At 42.5% G+C, this 20,899-nt stretch overlaps 1 protein-coding gene across 2 annotated transcripts in view; it reads right to left on the bottom strand.

The window, feature by feature from the left end:
• Positions 1 to 20,899, bottom strand: part of CMIP (c-Maf inducing protein) — a 132,821-nt gene that overhangs the window by 4,526 nt on the left and 107,396 nt on the right. Inside the window, exons 9-18 of one of the 2 annotated variants that reach the window (XM_086620789.1) lie at positions 20,498 to 20,602; positions 18,923 to 19,276; positions 10,592 to 10,657; positions 9,449 to 9,475; positions 8,944 to 8,992; positions 7,263 to 7,388; positions 4,596 to 4,712; positions 2,992 to 3,132; positions 2,013 to 2,060; positions 1,118 to 1,264 (exon numbers count right to left, since the gene is read on the bottom strand). In XM_086620789.1, coding sequence (XP_086476915.1) covers positions 1,118 to 1,264; positions 2,013 to 2,060; positions 2,992 to 3,132; positions 4,596 to 4,712; positions 7,263 to 7,388; positions 8,944 to 8,992; positions 9,449 to 9,475; positions 10,592 to 10,657; positions 18,923 to 19,276; positions 20,498 to 20,602 — 1,180 coding nt within the window. The remainder of the gene's footprint in view (positions 1 to 1,117; positions 1,265 to 2,012; positions 2,061 to 2,991; positions 3,133 to 4,595; positions 4,713 to 7,262; positions 7,389 to 8,943; positions 8,993 to 9,448; positions 9,476 to 10,591; positions 10,658 to 18,922; positions 19,277 to 20,497; positions 20,603 to 20,899) is intronic. The other variant, XM_086620788.1, reaches the window with a different exon arrangement.

The following is a 20,899-nucleotide window of genomic DNA, read 5'->3' as shown; positions in this document are numbered from 1 at the left end:
TTAGCTATTTTGGTCTCAAGAACAATATACTATTGATTGGTAATTGTTCTATTGACTCATTTCATTTCTGTTGTTTCTAAATTCTAGATTAATGAAAACCAGGGTATCGCAAAAAAAAATGGAATCTAAATATTATTATTGTTTTAAATTAAATCATACAAAAAGCAGGCTTCTTGTCCAGCGCAATCAAACTCATTTTGAGCAAGAAGCATCAAAGTTTTCAGATCCAAAAGTTACATTGTTAGGACAAATCTGGAGGAGATACAAGACAGTCTTAAAATAAGCAAACAATCAGATTCTACTTCATATTCCCCATACAAAAAGAGGAAGTTTATGGGATACAAAAGTAGTTAGGAAAATAAAACAAGATATTTACATGATATTTGAGTGAAAAAAGAATGCTGTTTTTTGTGGTTGCACTGAGAACAATATTTTCAGCGAGCATTACAAATAGATGCTAACAGAAAATGGGGAAAACTTATTCCGTGGAGAATCTCAGAGACCAAAACCAACAAGCAAACGCAGAAGATGAATTTAATTTTAAAAGCTCTTTCAATTAACAGCTGGATAATTTATGCAGTTAACTTGACCTCTTTTTGCTTACAAAACAACCACATTCTCATTGTAGTTTCCTTCTATTTAGTCATTATTTGAGATTCTTTTTGTTGCTGTTGTTTTTTGGTTGGTCGGTGTTTAGGGCAATTCACTGCCTACACTGCACAGACTCTGTGTTTTGCTTGACCAGATAAGCGGCACAGCATCATTTTTTTCATCCGAAATGGGTGAAAGCATAAGCACTTCTTAGATGAACAGAAGCACATGTACTGTAAAGTAAAGAGTATCAACAATGCCTAACTGGAACATTCAACCCAAGATAACAGCAACCCTTTTATAATTAAAAATAAAATAAAAATTAAAAACAGAAAAAAAAAGGAAAAAGAAAAATCAGCCTCCAAGATGAGCTAGATCATAGAAAGGTCCTGTAAAAATAGTACGAGGTCAGCAAACTCATTCTAAGGAAGCCTCTTCACCACTCTTCTTGTGCTGACGTAATGTGAAATTTCAGAATTAGTCAGCATTGGTTCCTGCTCTGAGTTTCAGTCTGCAAAGCACTTACCTGAGTTGACCACAGGTTCAGCTGCTTGAGTGAAGGCAGTTTAATGAGGTGCTCAGCACAAGCGCTTGTCACATTGGTAAAGGCCAGGCTGAGGTTTTCCAAATTTCCAAAAGATCCCGAGCTTAGCAAGCGGGCCAGGTCCGCATCCTGAAAGCGGACAACAGATTGATAAGCAAGATGATTGACTCCTCAGCCTGCAATCATCTGCAGTGGTGTCACTGCTACTGTTATCTAGCAAGAGCTGCACAACTCTACCACTTCTTTACAGTAATAGAGAACCACACAGTTTCTCTTGTTTGTTTGTTTGGCAAGCAGCTGGGCTCTTGTGACAGCGTTGCTTCATGCACCCTGGGAAAAATGTATCAGGACATCAGGACAAAAATTTTCTTTGAGTATCTATCCTTATGAGACACGAAGACTTCAGAGTCCGAACAAATGTTGAAGATGGGTCTTTTATCTTAATGAAGATTTCACTGGAAGTTCTAGATCCAAACTGTGTTCAGGAGGACCATTACCTGGCCTCAGTGAAGTTAGTCTGGGTTTACACCAGGCTTAACTGCAACAGAGATGGGTCTCTTTCAGACTTTCATGTCTAAGATCAAATTGGACGTCGTGAAGTCTGCTTTTTTAATGCAAAATTCTGCCCTCAAATCTACCATTAGATCCTACAGTATAAATCTGACAGTCTGATGCTTGTACTGGCATCGGAAACTGCTGCACAGACCCAAGAGCAGAAATGTGCCCTTACTTGCACGAACTCCTGTTGTGTTGACAGAGCAAGTGGAATGGCTCCCCTCTCGACAGACCAAAACCACTGTGCCACATGGCAAACATAAATCAAGCGTTTAAATATGGAAAGACAAAGCTTGTTTTTCTATTGACATGATTAACTTACTGTGGACTTGGATGGCAGTGTTAACCTTGTGGGACCACCTTTTCGTTGCTGTAAGAGAGAAGATATTTTGGTCAAACAAGTTGCCATTCTATGTTTCAGACCAACCAAAGTAGATCAAGCTCCTCACTAGAGCAAACCCTGCTCCAATTTCAAAGCTCCCTGCCAGCCCTTCCACCTCTTCCCTGCTTTTTCTGCACTGACAGATTTTTTTCTGTGTGCTAGATGCAGGCCTGTTGCTACCCAGGGGACATCCACTAACCGCAGCTCGTGGTCTTCGTGCCACGGGTCAGCATTTTGCCTGATTCAGGCTGCCATTATTTGGTTACTTTCACTAAAGGAAACAGCCTTAAAACGCTGGACTAGGATAGCAAAGGGAGTGAGACCGTGCATTTGTTTGACTTCTGAAAAAGCATACACTTTCCAGGCTGGGAGCAGGGGTTAAGGAAGACAAATATAAATCTGAAAGAGGGAAGAGGAAGACTGTAGGTATGTTCACTTAGGTGAAAAAGTGCTAATGAGAACAGATGTATCTTCAATAGATCCTGTCTTTAAAATCAGGAAAAAAAAAAATCTCTTCCTCATGAGAACTAGATCTAAAGACCATCTCAATGAAATGTTGTGAATGTCAAAGCATTAAGAAACGCTGGCCAGCACTAGAACCATTTGCTACTCATATGTCAAAAGGTGGCAGAATTTGACAAGCTGACTTGTAAGATCTTAAGACAGCAGGATTTCACCTTTATTCTTTCACACAGATTCCAAGCAGGTTACTGAATATCGTTCGTAAACGTAGTATGGGATGAGACACATCAGTAAATATCACACAGTATATATATTCACAGTAAAATTCTCCAAATACTGCGCCCATCCTGTTGTTAACTGGGAATTTCACACCCTGCTTGTCTTTCTTTTGTACCTCCATTTCTGGAGAGGACAGACCACAACGTGCTATGGCAATACTGCGTGCAGGGCAACATACCAGCTCTTTTAACTCCCTCTGCCTGTCACACAGCTGTTCATACATTCTCTTTCCCACGTCTGTGCTTTCCAGGGTAGAGATGATCTGGAGCTGGGTGTCGTTATTATCGATGATGTTGTATTCCAGCATCAAACACAAAATCTAGCAGCAGAATGAAAGAAGAGTGGTCACTGCAGTGCTTACCGTCAATTTCTTCCAAATATCCTAATTACACTGGGCATGCTAGTTTAAATTACTGGGTAGGTTTATAGAGCATGCATTATGCAGGCTAGATTAGAGGATCATAGCAAAATTTACTGACCTTCCAACACAAGAAACCAATTTTTTATTCGTAAAGAATGAACTCTCATCTCTGAAAGTCAGCCTATCTATCTTGTCTTCCATTAGTGCTCGTTCCTTCTGACTGAGAGGTGCAATTACTTTGCATCAGTCCTGGAAGATGGCTTCATGCCACAGCCCTCTTCAGAACAGGTACAATCGATCCAGTATTTCCCAGGTACACTGGCTAGACTGCAGATTGGCAGACCTGGGACATTACACATGAGCAGCAGAGCCAAGCAGTTCCCCAAGTGCTGGATTTTCTGTCCCTAAGTGCCGGGGTTTCTGTGCAAGCAGAATGCATGTGAAGTGTATCCAGTCTATAAGGCAGGATGGGGAAAGGGCAGAGAGGCTCTGAGAGAAGATGACACCGGGAGCTTGCTGCTGTGGCCAGGACACCCCCCGTCTCACTGGGAACACATCTGACTCACTCCTGGGCAAGGGGCTGCCAGGAGCAAGTTAGACACTGGGAGCTGAGTCCAGTGAGTCACAAGGGCTTAGGACACAAGCTGCCCCTTCCATGCTGTCTTTCCTTTTCAACTACATACCATGCCATTGCAATTAAAATGCCAAGTTTTTATTCTCTCCATAATTTTAATTATTTTTAATGAAAAAAATCAAGCAACATTATATTCAAATTCATGCAGCACACACTTTTATTTACTGGATTAAATTAGCACGCACAGATCTAAGTCAATGAAAAACTGGAACTCCTTCCACCTATTTAACCACCCTCTACTTCCATTTCAAATATATGATCACATTTACCAGGAAACTTCTTTCAAGAAACCCAGAAAAAACGTACAAACTATTAGCACTACAAAAATAACCAATCATAAGCAGAAAAAATGTGTGTTAATGCAAGTAAATAAGGTTTTGTAAATGCACTTTTTGTGTACCGCTCCTTTAACAGGTGGTAAGACAAGCATCAGGCATTTAGTCATGGAAAAGCCTTGTGGTTCTGAATTCTGACCCCTGGCCACAGCCTATGCCATCACAGCCATGAGCTTCCCATCTTAGATTCTCCAACTGATTTATCACAAACAATCTCTCTCTCCAAAAATTCTTGCACCCACCTTTCACATAATTCACACTCATATCTGCAGAACAATATTCCGTTCCACTTAATCAAGAGCAACACAGCTGCCCACTGCTCGTGTTTGATGCCACACAAACCTGAACTCGGCTTCTCTAGTTCCACTAGATCTAATTCTGGGAAAGGCAATGTGAAACCGAATTTGAATACTGCTCATAAACCTATATGACCACGTATGTTTAGGGCTTACCTCTACCATTGTCTGGTTACCCCTCAAAGCCAGTAGCATGCAAGGTCCTAATTTATTTTCAGCCAGTGAAAGCAGGAACTTCTTTGTTTTATAGCAGGATCCCATTAAAATATGAACCTATTTGAGAAACAGAGTTAAAATTAAAGGTGTAAGCCTAAGAAACACATTTACCTCTGGAAGAGACGTTGTTACACAGCCAAACAAGTGTATTTGCAACAAACCTGAAGAAAAGGAGGCCCTCATTATCATTATGGTTGCAGCTTCTCAACAGCTTTATTGCTGATTGGAAGTGACTTTTTGAAAAAGGTGATGCCTAGTGAGATCTGAGGGAGCAGGTAGTTTTCCTCCATGAAGGAGCTCAGCCAACAGCCCAGAGGCCTGATATAGGCTCCCCAAGAAACATCAGAACAGCTGTGCAATTGCCCCCGTTCCTTGTAACAGGCTGAACCCAGCCCCAGGGGAACCACAGGAGATTTTGCTTTCGCATCCATTTGCGGCTCAGTTTCTCTGGAAACGGCAGCTGGTGAGCAAGGGTTGTGTGGGCTGGATGGGATGTCTAGGCAAAAGGCAGTGGTGCTGGCAATCTGCTGGCTGAACACTGGCCTTGGTTAAGGGGTAGTGATGGACAAAATCCCCTGTTCAGAATGAACAGACAGAGCTGAGTGGGAAAAGAAGGAAATGCCTTAAGAAAATCCAGCAGTCCTGAGCCTTAAGTCAGAGATGATTTCATGTGCTTTTGGGTCATTATCTTGCTTTCCCTTTTGCTCAGTTTTCCCTGAAAGGAAAGAAATGCTGAGAACACCGTCTGAGTAAGACTCCTTCAAATCCACTAGCTGACAAAAGTGTCCTGCAGACTCTCTGCTAGCTCCAGAAAGCATCAGATGATAGCACGTCATAACACCTATGGCAGAAACGCACCACTGCTTGTACAAATCAAATGGAAGAGTGTCTTCCCACAAAAGAGGTTGGCAATATTCTTTCCCATTTAAAAGCCCTACAGATTAGCTGCACAGAATTTTGGGTTCCTAGCTGAAAGTCTTACTTTATGGCCCAGACTGCTGATTCACCAGCTTGCTGACAGAGCACTATGTGAGAATTTGTAGTTTCCAATGACCTGGGGAGTAAGAGCTCCACTATATAGACTTGACACCACCACTACTCTACAATAAGCTTGTAAATACATTCTGTGGTCCCCCTGGTTCATGGTATTGCCTGGACTATGTTCAAAACTGCTGAAAATATCACAGCCACTCCATGATGGGGTCAATTCAACGTGAATCATGTGCTATCATGCAATTTTTCTTCCTCGTGGCTTTGTTATCAGCAAGGCCTTTAGAAAAAACACAAAATCTTTTTTTCTTAAGTATCCATCAGCTCAGGTGGCCTTTAAAACCAGTAAGCTTCAGGCCAAAAAGAATTTAATTTCATGCAGTTATCATTAAGCTTTTTTGGAGGTCTTCTTGAGCAACAGAAAATACTGACGCTAACACTAATGGAAGGTCCATCTCAGAACAGGATGTTTTTCAAACTTTATGGTTAGTCGTTAGCAGCTCTTTAAGTATTTATCGACATCCTTGCAAAGGGCACAGAGTACTGCATATTAATGTGTGTTATCATTGTGCCTTCTCATGCACACCATCTCCTGATGCTCATAAATGTCTTGGACCACAAAAGCTCTCAGGAGAAATGATACAGTTCTGAAGAAATTTTCTTTTCAAACATAAAAGATGTAGAATCAGTGAAGAGGGATGAGATCTTTGGTGAACAGTCTTTTTCCCTTATCTGTTTCAAAGGTACCTGATCCATCTGAATTTGAGTTAAGAGTATAGACAGACATGAGTGTTCTTTATGTCCCAAAATGTTCTGCATGTGGGAGATGCCCAAAGTGTAGATCTCCCCAAAAGTCACTTCACTGTATACCCAACAGCCAACTTCAACAAATACTTTTCCCCTTACCAGGGAAAGGAACTAATATCATTTCCATCTTACTTGCTATATAGAGAATTAATACACAGTGAGACCTACATGACTTGACCCAGGTCACGCAGGAAGACAGTGCCAGCATCAGTGACTAAAACCTGTTATTTTCTGTCTAGTCCTTCTAAGAGTTACAAAAGAAATAACTGTGGGAAATGGAATGTTGGTTTCTAATTATACCTCCCCACAAGAATGTAATTGGGCAGAGAAACTGGTAACCCACTTTTATATCTATCTATCCATCCTCTGATTAATTCAATGTTACTGTTAGTTTTAAACTCCAGGGTAGCCTATAAATTAAAACTATAGGTGTGGATGTGCAGAGCAGTCAGTCTCCTGTCTCCCAGTATTCCATATGCTCTGAGAGAGTTTTTTCACACAGACACACAAACACACACATTTATAAGCACAAAAATACATACGTATATATGCACACACATAAATATACATGCATGGTTTTGTGCATTACACTACTAGTGGAAAAACACACCAAAGTTCAAAAAGAGAAAGTTCAAAAATTGCGACTGCAAGGAAGTTCAATGGATTTGGTGATGCAAAGATTTAGATTCCCTGGTCAACACTTGTGGTTTACAGAACCACGATTTTCATAATTTTTTGACAAAAGCAAGTAAATCTTGTTACTGCCAACCACGCATAAACTACTTACTGCAAAGAAGTTACTAAACTCACATTATTGCAGACACGTACCATACTGGCAAACAGCTCTCCATCATCATCACATGCCACTCCTCCAGGGCTGTAGAGCTGGAACCAGCCATCTTTGCCAGCCCGCACACTCAGCAAACACGAGTGGACCTGCCAAAAAGTGAAGACGTGGGGAAGGTTACAGTTCCTGCCAATAATCACCAGTATCTCATCTCCCACACTGGGCCAAAAGAAGTAACTGAAAAACCAGGGACTGCTGGAAATTTTATGGTTAATATTCCAATCTACAGAGCTGCAGGCAAGTCTCCACCCACAGAACCAATTTTTTCAGTATAAACAAGGAGGGAAGCTGTATCATTGTTAATTGCACGGCCACCTTCATTCCCTTTGCACAAACCAAATACAAAATGGCTTAATCTAGAACAGCTCCTTTCACTTGGAAAAAAAACAACATTCAAAAACAAAAAAAGACTCAAATTTCTGAGCTTCTGCCATTTTCCCCCCATCCTCTCAGCATGCATATCTATACTCCTGAAGGGATCTGCATGCCAAGTGCAGGGCTGATGGCTTGCTTGTTTGAATCATTAAAAATTCTTACTACTCCTGCTATACTAAGATTTGACCAGAGTCAGGGCGAAGGAAGTCCACAAGGAAAATTCAACAGGGATACATAAGCCAGAAGTTGCACAGAAGAAGTGGCACCAGTGAGCAACCATTGAGCAAATGGTTGCTCACTGGTGCCACTGGTGCTCAAATGGCACCAGTGAGCAAACCATTAGTTTGGCGCACTGCAGAGTTTACTATATCTAGTTCCACAGTTTAACAGAGGAGCCATAATTAACAATTAAGCACTTTTTTTTTTTTTTTTTATTCTCCCACCCTCCCCGCCTTCCCCGAAGAGACAGATGTTCTATTTCAATTTTTGAGGTCTGTAGGCGGGAGGTAAAGTCCATGCTCTTGCCTTTGGGCATGTAACACTAGTGACAGATAAAATCCTGGTGCCATTCCAAGACAAGAAGGGCTCTCTTATCTAACAAGGATGACTACTGCTCACAAAGGCTAAAACCATGAACACCAGGAGTTCTGGGCAATGATGATGACGACACAGCCTCCTCACCCACAGTTTGGGGGAGCTTTCTTCCCTTTATGCCAACATTAAAAATAAACACAGATGAGAGGTTCCCTCTGACTCAGCCAAAGCTGATGATGTTGAACAAGCTACACGTGCAGCTACGAAGCAGTCAGCCACTGTGAGGCTACAGCTACGCACTTGTTCCAGTAACACACCTCCCACCTCCTTTCTCCTGCTAATCCATGAGATTTATGGGGTCATTTGCACACAATGTAACTGAAACATGGCTAAATAAAACCTGTTATTTTGTAAGCTGTATGGATCCATGGATTTTGCTTCCCTTTTTTTTGGATGGAAGATGAAAAGCTTGGAGAGATTCAACAGAGTGGGGAAATCTTGCTGGCTGCAGCATACTGTGGGGCTAGGACATCAACTGGTGCCAGACAAGGAGGTTACAACACATTCATACTGAGACAGTGTGTCCTGAGTGGCTCAGGAGTTACCCTCCAAGAGACTTAAGCACAGCAAAACCACGCCACGTTTGGAAGCAAACTACCTAAGGACAGATCTTCTGAACAAGTATACTTGCAATCCCTCTGACTACTACTCTGTGTAAACTGGCAGCAAACTCACTTCTTGCCTCGGGTCTTCTGCAAATCTCTGAATTACGTATTTCAGCTCCCTGGAAAAAAAAAGGTAAAAGGACAAGAATAAGTAGCTGCTGTTTGCAGTATTCACACAAGTGTCACATTTCTCTTGGATTACACTTTAAACAATATATATTCATGCACTTTAGAGAGAAACACGTTGAACTGCTTCCACAGGAAGGAAATATGAGGTCTAAAAGAACACTGTTTATTCACAATAGCCTAGAAAAGCTTTTGGAGATGTGCAGTGACAAACTCGTTTGTAAATTCTATCGGCATCCAGTGTCTTTAGTCCTTGGGCTCCTGCTGTCACAGTAAATTACAAAGAAAACTACATCTTTTTATTGCTAACAGAACATGCTTACAGCCCCTCACAGATCAAAAACGTTAAAGACACAATATTGAATAATGCATCACTGCTATTATTGACTAGTACAAGTATTTTAAGTTATTACCCCCTTCAACAAAACAAGCAAGCCCCACAAACTTACTTTGTGAATTTCTCATGTGCAAGAGCCCTGAAATTTGAAACAGAAAACAGAAGAGCATGAGGATTTGGGAGAAGGAAGGGAGGGGAAAAAAACACACCAAAAAAACAAACAACCACTTTCCAGTTCTTTCCAGATAATAAAAGGATTTGCTAAGCAACTGCAGCACAGAAAGCCAAAAGAATAATCTTTCCAAAAAAGATCAGGTAAAGTCTCCTTCATTAATCTAGGGTGGAAAAAACGAAGGGGTGAGGCGGTGGAAATCACTTGGAACAAATATCGTAGCTTTTCTTGAGTCCTGTCTTAGACAAGGCTCTGACTAACGTCAGTGGGAGCTTTGGGTCAGAAGAAAGTAAGTAAAAGATTTACAATACAGCTATATAATTACAAACAGAATTCTGGCTACCTCCAAGAGCCAGGTGAATTCTCTAATTGCAATGCAATTAAGGTATGGTCACAACTAATTAACATCGTACATCAGTAAAGCAATTAATGGTCATTCTGTGAAGTGCCTTGCATCATGGTGTGGTTTACACCTCCCCCAGGACTCACGCTTGACTTAGGTAAATGATGTCTCTGTTGCCTATCTCCGAGCTCTCACTGTAGCCCAGGTAACCTGGCACGGAGTATTAGACCTCTCTGATTCAAGACATCAGGTCATTAGGGGATGTGATAAGCTAGTAAATTGTACAATTATAGGTTGTAATGTTTGTCCGTGGAGGTCTGCATTTTATAAACACTGCTGTTCATTAATAGGTTTCTGAGGGAGCTTGGCTGATCCGTAGGGTAGCTTCTTCATTTAAAGCAAAATACAAATGATACGAGTCTCTCTGACGCCAGGAAAGCATCCTCCTCCACTAAATCTCTCACTTTACTCTCCTCCTCACCAGCTTTCCGCCTTCCCTGTCTGCCTGTCTCTAGTTTACCATTTTTCTCTTCAGGATCATCTTAGAGAAATGGGGAAGGAAGATGAATACGGAGAAGTCTTCACGTTCCTTCGCATCAGACAGAATCAATTCTAGATTCTAAATCACTACTAGAGGCACAAAGCTCCTGTTACCATCAGTTTTTACTTGACATTATATTTCACCATAAAGCAACAGTAACAAGAATAGCCCAGTAAATACTAAGACAGTGCAAACTTACTCCTTGGGAAATGGGATGGGCTGAAGCAAGCTGGCCAAGGCTGGTCTCCAGTCATCATAGTCTGACCTGAAAAACGAACATTTTATTAATAGGTTAGCAAGTATTAAATATGGTTTGTCAACAGTTAATTCAAGGAGTTAAAAGCTTTTTACTGCAGGCACCAATAACCCTTCTGTTTTTTTGAGACACTCTAAAGATCTATGGTGGCATTTCCTTTTCAATTTCCAGCACATTCTCCACTGAGGCACAATAAATCTGGTATTTACAATGACCTCCAGAGAGGCCTTCTTTATGTCAACTTGAAGACATTTGCTGTTTGTGAAACCTGTTGACATTTAATCACTAAGTAATACTTTCATCTAAGTTGGTACAGCAATTACCAGGCCATTGCTATTTACAGCTCTGTTCTGCATTTAATTGGAATATTTTTAATTTTTTTTGCTATAAGACATAAGCCTGTTTGTAAAAACAAAGACACCTCCCAATCCATTTTTGACCTTCCCACAAAGGAATGGGTCAATTTAAACAGAAAAAATTTTTCAGCTTAAGAGGCGAGAGACTAGAGACGGAAGCGCTGTCAGAATTATTAAGAGCGAAAGAGGACAAATGAGGATAACCACAGCAGAGAGGTCAGGCCAGTGGACCCAGTAATAAGTGTCTCCTCTTTGTTGTGTTAGCACCAACAGCTCCCAGCTGATGCATTTTGTTTTCATCTCTGCTGTCAATATACAGAACTCTCCTTCTACGAGGAGCCATCCATATGGGCATGCTCATGTGAACTAGGATAAAGGGAACATTTTGCTCTACAGCATGCACTGGTCAGTGCAAAGGCATCTGGCAGCGTATCATCTCAATCTACCCGCAGAACGCCAGCTGCTCGAGCGCACGTGGTGAAGCAGGTACGGCTTCTCATGTAGGAACGGCGCTTGGCACACTGCCGCCCCTCCCCTCCAAATGATCTCAAACATTTGTGGTTAGTTAGCACTAATTAACTGCCCTACCAATGCACGGCACAAAGGGTACAATCGCTGTCGCTGTAAGATGGATGACGTGAAGAACATGGAAGGTAAGAGAATTTGGCAAGTCAGCACCAAAACAGGGCACAGAACTCCACCAGCCAAAGCCCAGGTCCCAGCGCTGCCTGCTGGGCCACTCTCACTCCAGCTAATATCAGTGAGTACGCACAGAAGTAAACACAGTAAGTCTCATACAGGGGAAATGCCTTGGGATGTCTGTAGAAGACAATGTAGAAGAGCCTCCTGTCTCCTCTTACTGCTGTTACCCTTTGGATTTCAGTTTTAAAAGCCAGATTATTGACTGCAGCTCACTGTAAACTTGGCACAAAAGTATGATGTTTCTTTAGGAAGGAACGAAGTGTAATGTTCTCAAATGGACGGTATACTGATAGCATTAGAAACAGACAACATATGCCCAGGAAGCATTCCAAAATAATGCATTTTTTTTTCAAAGAGAAGGTTCTAGCCCAGAGGAACTGAAGACTGACACATTTCCAAAAGTCTTATCCATTTTTTTGACCCATATAAACCAGAGATTTCCATAAATTAATAATACACATGACGTTTGTCCACAAAGGCATGTTCATGGACACAAAGAAAACTTATGTCCAAGAGCAGAGTATTCTTAAGAAGCAGCATGCAGAGAAACTTTAATTGAAGGGATAATCATGTTGTAAAAATGAACCAGGGAGGCAGTTATCACTTGCCCAAGAGTAGCATGAGTTCAGGTTACAAAAATGTTTAGTATCTCATGCAAGTAACCAATCCACAAGAACAACTGTGACCTGAGAGTAGCTTAACATATTAAAACCCAGACAAATGCCATACAAAGGCACTGTGGGATGGGTTAGTAGCTCTTCTTCCATACTGCTGTGCAAAAGTTCCAAGTTCAATACAGACACTTTTCTTTCCCACGTCAGGTGCAACCCAGCACAAAACTAAATGCCTATAATTTCGGTTGGCAACCTCAGCAAGTAGTCCTGCCCTTTTCATGGGTGCGTTACCAGATAATGCTAGCACGTACTTTCTAGTCATTTCCTGAAATCTCTCTACCAAGAGGTCAAGAACCACAACACTATGTTGAGTTCAGGGAGGTGTCTCCTCCCCCACCTGCAGTTGTTAAACGACCATAAAAGCACTTAGATAACAAGGCTGGGACTTAAAGGCAGGCAGTTCACCAACTGAGGTGGCACTGGCCAGGCAAAAATCTTAGTGCTGGTTCTCTTCAAAACACCAAACAAGTAACATTTGAGTGCCTTGGCAACGTCCTCTAATACATATGACTTGTTTTATATTCCTCTTGTTGTCTTCAGCATTTGAAGTATGAAGCATAGCGCATGTGAAGCTACGGCAACCCAAAAAAGAAACCTCACGCTCACGCCAGTTGCGCTAGAAGCCATTGAGCCTAATTTTCTCCTCCATCAAAAATTGTGTTCTCTGGTCTAAATTAGGAGTGACTCTGAGATAAGGGATGTTACACTAACCTGAAGCAAGCTCCATCACAGATAGAGCACTGTGTGATCACCCACTCAACAAGGTTCTTTCCAGAGAGAAAAAGCCCTTTACCTGCTTAGACACCAAATAAACAAGGAAGACGAGCAACTTTGTTTAGTGCCTCAGAATAGTGAGACATGAAGTAGGACTTCATTACAAGGGGTTGTTTTTCCACTTTCTATGTGTAAAGTGAGTATCGTGAAACACCTGAGGATGGGGCTTGTCATACAAACTGAAACGAGTCAAGGAAAACTCTGACATAGCACCTACAAATCTTTCCTTACAGAAACTTAAAAGCTGAGACCCACTTGGAGGCTTAGTTCCTGTGACATCTCAGGTGAAGTGTTACACCACTAGAATTCCTCCTTCAGCAACCTGGAGAGTCGTGATTAGCAATAATGTGAACTAATCAATTTTTCATGGCTGATTTTCAAAGGAAATTGCAAGAGGAAGAAAAAAGCGGCTTGGTAATAGGACCAAGTGAAACACTGCAGACAGAACCGGACAGTATCACTCTCTGACTGTTCCTGGAGCTGGGAGTTCCATATGGCATCCATTCGCAGCGCAGGGCTGTGAGAGGGCATGGAAAATAAACCATAGCCTGTTTTCCTAGGCGGAGAAGAAAGAAAGAAGATTGTCTCCAATGAAATACATAGAGTTTGGTCACATGAGTGGGACCTGAACATCAAATCTGCACAACCTGTAATCCCTTCAATCTGAGCTAGGAAACATGAAACAAACACAGCACAAGAATAAAACTAAACTACTTATTAAAAGCCTACAGTGTTTCTCCTCCTCCCACCTATTCCCTTTTCAAAAACATTTTCCTTCTGTCTGTGCTCATCTCATCTGCACTCTTCTTTCATTTCAGACAGTTGCTTTTTTCTTTTTTTTTTTTCTTTTTTTTTTTTCAGCCCATTCAAAGCTCTAACACAAGACAGAAGTGTTTGAAGCAGGGAAAGAAAGATTAGCTCTGGCTGCAGTTAACAATCACCACAATGGGCCAGACAAAGAGGCCATGCCAGGAGGAGGAGGGAGCACAGAGCTACAGGGAGACCTCGGGAGAGCGCCTGTGACAAACTCCCTTTGGAGCTCTTCAAAGGGCAGTGGGCTGAACGCTCACGCTCATCACACAGCTTAAATCCCAGGATCGGCCTTATACAAGCAGAGGGGGAGGAAGACTCCCTGATGTACTCCCTGGCTCTGATTTCTGCAGGATTTGCAATTTTAGGTGAGTAGCACAGCAGCCAACCTGCAGCCTGATCTATGGGCTCCTGGGCGGTGTATGCCAGGCTGGAGGTCAGGGTGCCAGGCTGGAGGGAGGTCAGGGTGCAGGGCTGGAGGGAGGTCAGGGTGGTGGGCTGGAGGGAGGTCAGGGTGGTGGGCTGGAGGGAGGTCAGGCCAGGCGAGTGAAGGCTGTCAGACAAGTCACCTGCTACTGCACACAGCTTTACTTACCCAGAAACCTTTTTTACGGGATCGGCCAGAACATTGGCCAACCACAATAATTAAATAATCCCTGACTGCAGTGACACTGCCTTTGGGCCATCGTCGCTACCGGCCTGCCAACATCATACATTTTCCTTCCCCGGGATCACCTTTCACCAAAATGAAAACCTGCCCATATGTCATGTGCGGCACAAACAATCCAAAACATATCAGCAGCCCAGGGCAACCCTGATAAACATGACATAAGAGAATCCACTTGGGATATTCAGAGCATGCCACTGACCTATTGGGGAATGCAGAGAAGGCAGGGGAAGCTCCAGCGGGTGCTTGCGTTTGGAACGCTGTCGGTCTTATCACTGAGAGACTGCGAGCCCCAAGCCCTCCGCTTTTAGAGGATTATACAGAGACAAGGAGCAATGACTTGGAAGCAGCTCGTTTCTCCAGCTAAGAAGCTTGATGAGATCAAAAATCTTTTAGGTAACTCCTATAATGAGATGGCCAAGCCCCTAGGCATGCATCTTATCCTTTCTTTCCCTGGCTCTAGGTCCAACTCCTCTGAACCGTGTGACACAAGGTCTAGCTGAGGACTCCAGGGTAGGCTGAGAAAAAAACCCAGATCCCTTGTCATATAAGGTACAAACCTTCTACCTGCAAAACATTGAAGTGTCTTTTCAAGTTCAACCTTCTTTTGAGTTGGGCTTGCTTGTTTTTTCAAAAGAAGCAAACCATTGAAGGGCCCTGGAGAGGTCCTGCCCTGGCTGCAGAGAACAGAAAAGGCTTCCACGGCTCACAGTTGGCACCACAGCATCGTGCTCCAAGGAGCCGACTCTGCCGTGGTCACACAGACCCCAGAGAGGGGTACGAGTGTTCAGCCATCTGGAAGGACCCTTGCCACTACAGGTAGCCATGGAAACAAAGAATAACACAGATGAAGGATGACAGCTTATGATACATCATCATCACAGCGTCCCTAAGAGGTGTCTGTTCTTGCAGCCGGTTTAGTTTGCTGTTTGTTGATCTGGATTTCACTGCGTTCCCCCCATACACTGAGTGTTGCCACAGGAATCAGTGGGGTCCTTCAGGTGACACGGAGACTTTGAAGTTATCCAGTCCAAGGAGGAGGCCACGCATCCCGCTTCTCTAACCGCAGTTGTGCTGTTCAAGCACAAATTCGGCTGTACAAGAAATTCTCTAATGCATGGAAACATCAACATGCAAGTAGGAGCTGGACAATAAAAAGCTGCTCTTAGAGCCTCTAATTTAATATGATGAACAGAAAGATTTCAATTAATTTAGTGCATTTTCTACACACCAGTTTAAGACTTGTAGCATTCAGGAGGCACTGACTGGCATCAATAACACTATGAGACACAGAAGATTGATCCACTTTTGAGTGCAGGACAAAAATGCCACGTTCCACCAGAACCTGTGTCTCCTTTAAAATCTGCCCAGACTTTGGGTCATCTGCCATCATCTCTAAAACTATGATTTCCCCTTTAGCACGCAGCAGTTGCGCTCTGTTACTCAAACACATTAGAAAAAGGGTCAAAGACGTTCTTAGTGCTGTGATAACAGCCACACAGATGAACTTTCTAATCTTCACATTTAGCCTTCTGTGCAAAAAGAGAGGTATTACAGTGATCATTAAATAATTGCTGTTACATTTTTATCAGTATTAGAAGTGCTTTTTTTCTCCAAAAAAGTAAGTATTGTGTAGGAGTTAGGTGAACGATAAAATGTCCTCTGCTGAAGATGCTCTTAAGAATTCTTATTTGCCAGATTTTCAATAATTAAAATATGCCTAAATAAATTACTCCCTGCTGCCCTAAGTTAATTATGTAAAAAAGATATCATTGTTGGCGACTCTTGTTTTGAGGATGATATTAAGTCAGACACCTAAAAGAACAATTAAATTCAATGCTAAGCAACTTATTTATGTTTGGCTTACCACCGTTATTAATAAGAACATTATATTAGTGACTGCCCGCTGAGAGCTCAGCTCCTGGATAGCAGTTGGTTTATAATTAATGTTTTCTTCCTACTGGCATGTTCTTCAACTCTCTTTCTTCATATCCTTGTTTTTTCGAAGTACAGTAATAGTATTTAGTGCATCGGAAAGCCTTGGTTCAAGAAGAGTTTGAGCATGCAAGGAATCAACATCAAAACAGCATTATCTTTCATTTCTGTGAATAACTACTAGCTCTTCTACAATGCTTTTCCATCACTGGACAACATTCAAAAATCTTTACCTATATTTTACGGATAAGAAAACCGAGGCACAAAAAGAAGTGACTTATCTAAAACCTCCTAGTAAGCCAGTGGTAGAATCAGGAACAGAACTCATTTCTGCATTAATGCTTTCAGGTCCAGAAAAAACGTCAATGGATGAACAGGAACAGAAGGGAACCCAAATCAGTGGAGCTGCAACATATACCAGCCATGGCTCTGCCTTAGAAACCGTCCTGTATTCTCCCAGGTTGTGATTTCTCAAGCAGGGTGTGGACTCTGGCAAGGCAGTCTGAGGAGGGATGCACCGATTCTGTAGCATCGCTGGTCCTTTACTATACACACCCTACAGGTTTCACCCTTCAGAACTACCACTACAAGCTGAAAAGGGGCACAAAGCTGCTCCACACCTACAACCTGTGCGATAACAATAACAGATTCCCATTTTCACTGCTGCTATTGAAGAACTTGATTTTTAAAAAGACAGCAAACACATCCAAAAAATATGTTATTTTAAGGTATGGCGTGAAATAAAAGTTCTTTGTGTAGGAAATTATATGGGAATTGAGACCTGGCATATCAAATGTTTAAAACATGGAGAGTGTGAGGAAGAACATGCCCATTCGTGAATTTGTTTATAAGTGTGTGTCAGCTGCATGATGAAACCAAAACCGTCAATGCTTAAGTGAGTCAGCATCCAAGCCAGCATCAGGATTGAGAGAGTTCATAGTGTTTATGGAAAACATCTAGAGTCAAGGGGATGGGAATAAATACACGATGTGTTTAATGTAGCACCTGAGTGCGTGAAGACTTAGAAGCTACCAGATGAAGTAAAGTCAGATGCTGTACTTTTTTAATGAAAACATTTTTAAAGGCAAAAGAGGCTGGGCCAGGGAGGGGAAAAAATCCAAAAATTAACCTTCAGCAACTTTCTGCTCCAGAATCTAATGGGAACAGCATCTTGGATTGACCTGTCCTGTCTAGTTCTGAGTGTGCACTTATGTATGCATTTCCAAGCCAGCTCTGCAGTGAGTGAAGGAACTACGTTGCAAATTGGTACTACGCATTTTGAAAAAAAAAACAAACAAAACAAACAAAAACATGAGACAAAACTTTCACAAAATCCTCTATCGCAGCAGTTGGACTTCATTTAAATCAAGAGCATAAACCCAGATTTGCATTTTATTTCAGTGTAGCCACATGCTCATGGCTTACAGCAGAGTCCAAATTTTGCCCACCATGTCTTGTATTCTAAAAAACTCAACTATTACTTCATTAAGCCTTACATTGTTTAAAAATAATTAATGTAGAAATATAACAGTTTGCCCAAAGACATACTGCAACTCAGTAGCAGAACCCGCTGTCAAAGTCAACAAAGTTGTTTTGGGTTGGTTTACTGTACTTCTATTATAAACTTCCATTCTGCAGCCCCCCCTTTTGTGTTACTACTTTTCATTTATTTATCCAGGAGAAAACCAAGCTCTTCCCAAAGAACTCTTTATTTTATACTCCTCTTGAAGATATTCAGAGGATTTGCCTCCCAGGAAACCACGAAGCCATCATTTTGTAAAGGCTATTTGAGCACTAATACAGGCCTGCTGTACCAAAGCAACCAGTCGACAAATAGAGGCTCCACTCAAATACCAGTAAATCTGAACAAGTCATAAAACTTCTACAAAGATGTAAAGGGAGAACAGCTAAGTGAAAGACACTGCCCTCATCCAACTCCTGCTGAAGCCAGGGGAGTGGCACTGCCTATCCCTGCACAAGCACTGAGCCTAGCACAGACCTGTCTTTTCTAGCTCTGTCTCGGGCAATCCCAAGAGCCTTGGAGGAGACAAACAGATTTATTTATTTTGTGGTGGGCAAGAACAAAACAGAAACCACTGGCAACAACATCCCGTCTTCTGCAATATGCCTGAGGCTCACCGTACAAATAAGTTTTCCGTTTTCATCTTCCTAATACTATTTTTAGAACGTATTGGCAGTGCCAGATGTCTCTTTCGGAGGCTGGGCTCTAGAGCTGGAGTTAGATTTACAACCATGTGCTTGCTGGCCACAGATGTTGAAGATGACAGGCCTGTGGGAAAAGCCCTCCATTGTTAAGATGACATTGTTCAAAAAGCTTTTTAAAATAGTTACTCACAGCATCTTGAGTATTTCAACATAACAGGCAAGGATCCTGTCTGCCTGGGCACTCAGCTCAATGCTCATGGTGCTGCAGGTAGGACTGACCATCAAGCAGTCAATCAGGTTGGGCTCGCTGTCATTGCCGACGTTGGCTGTCATCTTCTGATTAGCGGTGTTGTTGCGCTCCACTTCCACGTGGATCTCGTTTGAAGTGACAATAACTGGCTTGAGACGGGATTCAGTCAAGGTGGCCTCTTGAGAGACCAGGTCAGGACTTGTGTGAAGAAGGCGGAGGGGGAGATTAGGCTTTCGGTCACACTGCTGCTGGCAGCCATTCCGAATTTCCTTCAGGCTTGGCGAATTGTCTCGACTGAATTTTAAAAATAAACAAATAATTTCAATAGACGGACGTAACAGCAGAGAGAGTGCAACACTGAGAGGCCAAGAGCTTTTGCTATTTCCCGCTACATTTCACCCCAGCCCACCGGACTGCTTTCTCCTCTGTAATCAGATTACTGAAATCAATTAAAAACATTAAAAGGCTCCAATAAGACTGTTCTGCAGCCCCTATTCTAGAAGGATTTGAGCTTTTCATTACTCTAATTGGCATGTCAGTTTAGTACAAAGGTGAACTTTCCCATCCAAGTTGTGCAAAGCTGTAACAGAACCCACATCCAAGTATGTATCTGGCTACAGTACATGCCCAGACATTTGTCTGCAGCCCTCACATCTGGAATTTTTGTCGGACACTAAGCAGCCCCTGTCCGTGCTCTACCATGAGGGAAGTCAGATGGGCATAAAGAAACATGAAAAATAGCAGAGAACCTCAGTTTCTACTGGAAACCGGCTTGTGCGTCAAGAACTGCAGCATCTATTTTGAGATAAGTCAGGAACCAAAATTTTCCAAAATAATGGAGACAGCATTGGGAAACCAGTGCAGGTTCAAAGCCGTAGATACACAGGGATTTACACACAACCCCTTCTTCAAGATCTCACCTTTCCCTTTGCTTTAGGTGTAACACATACTTCGTGTGCCAGAAAGGGAGCAAAACAGACACTGCTCTGAGTAGCACTTAATTCCCAGAGACTCTTGTGGAGCACTCTCATCTTCTGCTGGTCTAAAAAGGCTGGTTACCGCTGCAGTCTGCCATACAGGAATACCTCAACAGTGGCCAAGATCAGCACGCAGCTAGCTGTTGAGCTTCGTCCTGGAAGTTACTGCAGCTTGCAGTACTTCTGTACTGGGAACTGCCAAGCTCCTTCCATCACCAGCACTGACCCCATTTTTAAGCATGGGAGCCAAAGATGTGCAATAGACAATTCTCATGCTCGCTGCCTCCAAACACGTCACAGTGAGTACCAGTGGATGAAGGTTCAGCATCTTTCTGGTTTTCAACCACACGAAGTGTAACAAATACAGTCACATGTCTACAAAAACATGCATGTGATTAACCAGTACTCCCACATGTAACGCCAGCAATGAGCAGAGTGAGAACCAACACGCTCTCACATACCCACATCATGCTCACACGGATCTTGCTCACAGATTTGGAAGCGAGTAACACGCGGTCAGCTGGGAATTCATACTGACCTGTTGATAAACTCCTCGTAACACGAATAAATGGCTGCTAAGCAGACAGCTACAAGATTTGGCAGGACCCTGGGATGGGGGCATTGTCCAGTTGGACCATGCATGCTGAAAAACAGAAGCCAAGATGACATCATTGTGAGGAAGATTTTCTGTGGGCAAAAACAGTCAGACAGAACGGGGTGCCAGAACTGGGTAGACAGCCCTGGGGAATCTTCAGAAGGGCTCTAACAGAGAGTTATTTTAACCCTGTAAAACCCTACCCAATGGCACTAGTTATGAATAAAGCTAAGCTGCATCCTCAGTTTATTTGATGTGGTATCTCTACAATACCCCCAAAATCTCACACATGACTGAGCATTACATGGTTGAAAGTTAATGGGAATCTCTCTGCAGAAGCTGAGT

Source organism: Tauraco erythrolophus, chromosome 15 (genome assembly GCF_009769465.1).
Source record: "Tauraco erythrolophus isolate bTauEry1 chromosome 15, bTauEry1.pri, whole genome shotgun sequence".
Classification (NCBI taxonomy): Eukaryota; Metazoa; Chordata; class Aves; order Musophagiformes; family Musophagidae; genus Tauraco; species Tauraco erythrolophus.
The sequence above is the reverse complement of the archived record's forward strand: the minus strand, read 5'-3'. Positions and strand labels throughout refer to the sequence as shown.